This window comes from Peromyscus leucopus, chromosome 4, assembly GCF_004664715.2.
Source record: "Peromyscus leucopus breed LL Stock chromosome 4, UCI_PerLeu_2.1, whole genome shotgun sequence".
NCBI classification, from domain to species: domain Eukaryota; kingdom Metazoa; phylum Chordata; class Mammalia; order Rodentia; family Cricetidae; genus Peromyscus; species Peromyscus leucopus.
The window spans coordinates 65,490,977-65,495,416 of record NC_051066.1 but is presented as its reverse complement, the minus strand read 5'-3'; the positions used below and the strand labels follow the sequence as shown (position 1 = coordinate 65,495,416).

Genomic DNA, 4,440 nt, shown 5'->3' with positions numbered 1-4,440 from the left:
CCTTCCAAGTGCCTTCCCTCTAATTCCATTCATATTCTTCTGACTCTGAAATTGACAGCTTCTTGCTCAATTATTACTATACACACACACACACATGCACACACACACACACACACACACACACACACACACACAGGAACACGGTTTTTATAGAATATTTCCTAGGTAGTGAAAGTGCTCACATGAAAATTCGGCATCCAAAAGATGAGAAGCATCACATTCAAAAAAGCCAGTGTGAGAAGGCATAGGATTGGATCATTTTTAATTGTAATAAAATAACTGGCTATTTGATGTAAAGTGGTCAGCCCTAAAACTATATACACAAACAACAAAAAATGGACTCAACATGTTGCATTTATATATTTGTGCATGCATAACACACACACACACACACACACACACACACACACACACACACACACACAGTCTATATGTGATCAACCCACCAGGGACTTCCCCTTTAAAGAAAATTGCTTTTCTTTCTGGGTGCCATCAACTGTTAAAAGCTCTTTAGCCTGGGGTGGAACATTGTGCCAAACTCCACCTTCCATGCTGAAACTTGTCTGGCCTGAGACTAGGAGGTCTTATTATGCATACTCAAGTGCTTCACATCAGTTCATATATACTTTTTGTGGTTTTGTGTGTTTTAGTGTAAGAATGTTCCTCTGTCAGAGGACAACTCATGATGGTAGTGTCTCTTTCATTGTATGGGTACTGGGGATCAAACTCTGGTCATCAGGCTTAGAGGCAGCAGGTTTTACTGGGTGAACCAACTCCCTTGTTCTCTTTACAGGATTCCTAAAAGGAAGATTCTTTTCTGTGTTTCTTTACTGCTATCTATACAAAGATACAATTTGTTATAAATAACTAGTTTCACATATGTGAACGACTGAGACAACTTTGTCTACTTTTCTGTTTAGAATTCCACTGAAGTCGTGAGATAGAAGTGGATGCTTTCAAGTATTCTAGACACCCAAACACAGGTCTATAGAGAGACAAAAGAAACTCACCAGATGCTGTCTGAACATCAGCTACAGGTTCACCACTGTAGAGCACAGAACTGATTCAAAGTTCGCTCAAAATTCATGGAAGGTGTTTTTCTGTTGAGCTTTTCTCTCTGAAATAAGCCTTATAGGCGATCAAATGGGATGGAATAACAGTGTTTCAGAGTTTATACTCTTGGGACTCACCCAGGATCCTGCTGGAAAAAAGGCATTATTTGTCGTGTTTTTACTCATATATATTGGAACAATGGTGGGCAACCTGCTCGTTGTGGGGACAGTGATTGGCAGCCCCTCCTTAGACTCACCAATGTACTTTTTCCTTGGCTATCTGTCCCTCATAGATGCCATGTATTCCACTACCATTTTGCCCAAGTTGCTTATAGACCTACTTTGTGATAAAAAGACCATTTCCTTCACAGCTTGCTTGATCCAGCTATTTGTAGAGCACTTATTTGGTGGTGTTGAGATCTTCCTTCTGGTTTTTATGGCATATGATCGATATGTGGCCATCTGTAAGCCACTGCACTATTTGACTATCATGAATAAATGGGTTTGCATCAATTTGGTGGTGGTATCTTGGGCTGGAGCATTTGCCCATGCTCTGCTCCAAGTTCTTTCTGTGTATAAACTTCCTTTCTGTGGCCCTAATGTCATTGATCACTTTGCTTGTGACATGTATCCATTATTAGGCCTTGCTTGCACTGACACCTACTTCCTTGGTCTCACAGTAGTTGGTAATAATGGAGCAATTTCTGTAGTGGTCTTCATCCTCCTTCTCATCTCCTATGGAATCATTCTAAACTCTATTAACACTCACAGTCTGGAAGGAAGGCGCAAAGCCCTGTCCACATGCAGTTCCCATATCATGGTGGTTGTCCTCTTCTTTGTTCCCTGCATTTTCATGTATGTTAGACCTGTTTCCAACTTTCCTATTGATAAGTTCATTACTGTTTTTTATACAGTTTTTACTCCCATATTGAATCCTTTAATATATACTTTGAGAAATTTAGAGATTAAAAAATCTATGGAAAAGCTCTGGGGTCAAGTGTTCACTTCAGACAGAGTAAGAATTTCTTCTTGTTACTCCTAATTTTAAAGAAAATATCAAGTATATACCCTAGTAGTGCATTTTACAATTTCTACATTCTTATTAATACTTGCAATTGTGTGATTTGGTGTTTTTGTGAATGAATCCTTTGTGATTTTAATTTTCTTTTTGTATTGCTACATTGTCAGCCATTTGTTGAATTTCCTACTTTTACTATTTTCTGTAAAATGTGTATTTTTCTTCTTTCTTTCATTTTTTCAATAAAATATTTTCTAACATTATAGATTGGTGAAGTTCTTTAGGTTGTCTTGATCTAATTTTTTTAATTTTTTATGTGTTGCAAAGTCATCTATTTGTAATTTTTGCTTACACTGTTTTCATTCATTGATATGTTTTGATGAATACAAACTTCCAATTAAATTAAACTTTATTTAAAAATTTTCTAAAAATATTTTACACAGACCATCCCTCTTCTCCTTCCAGACCCTCCCCACATTCTCTCCCATTTGGATTTACACACTTCTGTCTCTTCTTAGAAAACAAACAGTCATCTAAGGGATAACAATAAAATAAAATAAGAAAAAAGAAAAACAAACAAATTAGAATAGGAAAAATAAATAAACAGAAGGGAAAGAGCCAAAGAAAAGGCAAAAGAAACAAATGTAGACACAGAAACCCATTTGTTTGTACATTCAGGAATCCCATAAAAACACAAAATCAGAAGCCATAATATATATGCAAGGACCTGTAGGGTACAAATAATAATAATATAATAAAAGTTGGGACATGGCGCTATGAGACAAGGAACCTCCAAATATGTCATTGAGCTCATTTTATGTTGGCTATCCATTGATGCAATCTGAGCTTACTCTTAAGACTAGTTTGTATCTTCAGTGAGTGAGATTCCTTTGATGAAAACTGACTTTTCACTGCATGTGGTTATCAACTGGTGATAGCATCTTTGTTAGGGATTAGAGCATGTGTCCTCTAATCCTTTCAGTTGTACGACCCCGTCTTCTGTATACCTATCCAGGCCCTGTACATGCTGCCTCAGTCTTTGTGAATCCATATTAGAAGGAATTGTTTCCTTGGTATCCTCTATCCCCTCTGGCTCTTACATTGTTTTTGCCTCCTCTTCTGCAGGGTTTCCTGAGCTCTGTAGGGATTTGATGGAGACATCCCATTTAGGAATGAGTATTCCAAGGTCTTTCATTCTCTGTACATTGTCCAGGTGTAGGTCTCTCTGTTGGTGCTATGATTGCACTAGTATATCATGCAGACACAATTGTAGGTTGAAGGATTTATAGCTGGGTTGGTGTTTACATTTTTCCTTTAGTATTTATTGTCCAGAGTGCCTTCCAGTATCAAGCATACTATCCTATGGGGGTGAAGACTCTATGTAGGTACCAGTTCAACTTCTTCATGTTCAATGATTTGTGTAGGTGTTGTATTCAGCAATAGGGCCTTGCCGTCATTTTATGGTGAGCAACATATAGCCTCGGCAACAGGTTGGGTTCTTTGGGGGCTTCCATGGGACCCCTGTGGCCAACAACTCAATTAGATATTACCCGTTTCTGATACTGGAAGCCTCATCTGATGAGAAGAGATGCCCAATTTGGGCTCTGTTTTCTCCATTATTTGGTGATTTTATTTAGATGGCCTTTATATAGTTATCTGTTTTAGAAAGCTTTTACTGTATTAGGTTTCTTTCTTTTCTTTTCTTTCACTTTTTTGAGATAGGGTTTCTCTGTGTACCTTTGGAGCCTTTTCTGGAACTCACTCTGTAGCCCACTCTGACCTTGAACTCACAGATATCTGCCTGCCTCTGCCTCCTGAGTGCTGGAATTGAAGGTGTGTGCCACCACCACCCAGCTGTATTAGGTTTCTATATTAATCCTCAAATGGCCCCTAATTTCAGCTGTCTCTCTCCATATTTCTCCCTTGTCCCAAGGGTTCCCACATCATTCACCCATATTTAGCCTGGTGAGTATGTTTGAGTAACCCACTCTTGCTTTTCCGCAACCACCCAGAGCTAGCTAGTGACTCTGCTTATCTTTTCTGATTTGTTTCAGTTTGAATCTATTTTGTCAGTTATTAGGATTGAGACAGCTGCTTGCTTCCTGGTCCCATTTGTCAGAGTCCCTCTGTCCATCCTTATATCTTTAAACTACACTGTCCTTTTTTGTAGGCAGCAGAGATGGATTTTGTTTCTTGATCCATTCAGTCACTATATACCTTCTGACTGGAGAGTTGAAGCCATTATATTTAATGTTATTAAAACGTGTGCTAATTGTGGCCACCCTGTTATTTATTTTTGAAGTTGTTTGTGTTCTCATTGGTATTTTGTACTTTAATAATTATTGAAGGAATCAGTATTGGCTCAGGATA

General features: G+C 38.2%; 1 protein-coding gene across 1 annotated transcript; it reads left to right on the top strand.

Annotated features, from left to right (window-relative positions):
* Positions 1–1,143: 1,143 nt before the first annotated feature.
* On the top strand, positions 1,144–2,094 carry LOC114685932 (olfactory receptor 4A5-like). The gene has a single exon (XM_028860570.1). It carries the CDS (start codon positions 1,144–1,146, stop codon positions 2,092–2,094), a length of 951 nt encoding a protein of 316 aa, XP_028716403.1.
* The last annotated feature ends 2,346 nt before the right edge of the window (positions 2,095–4,440 follow it).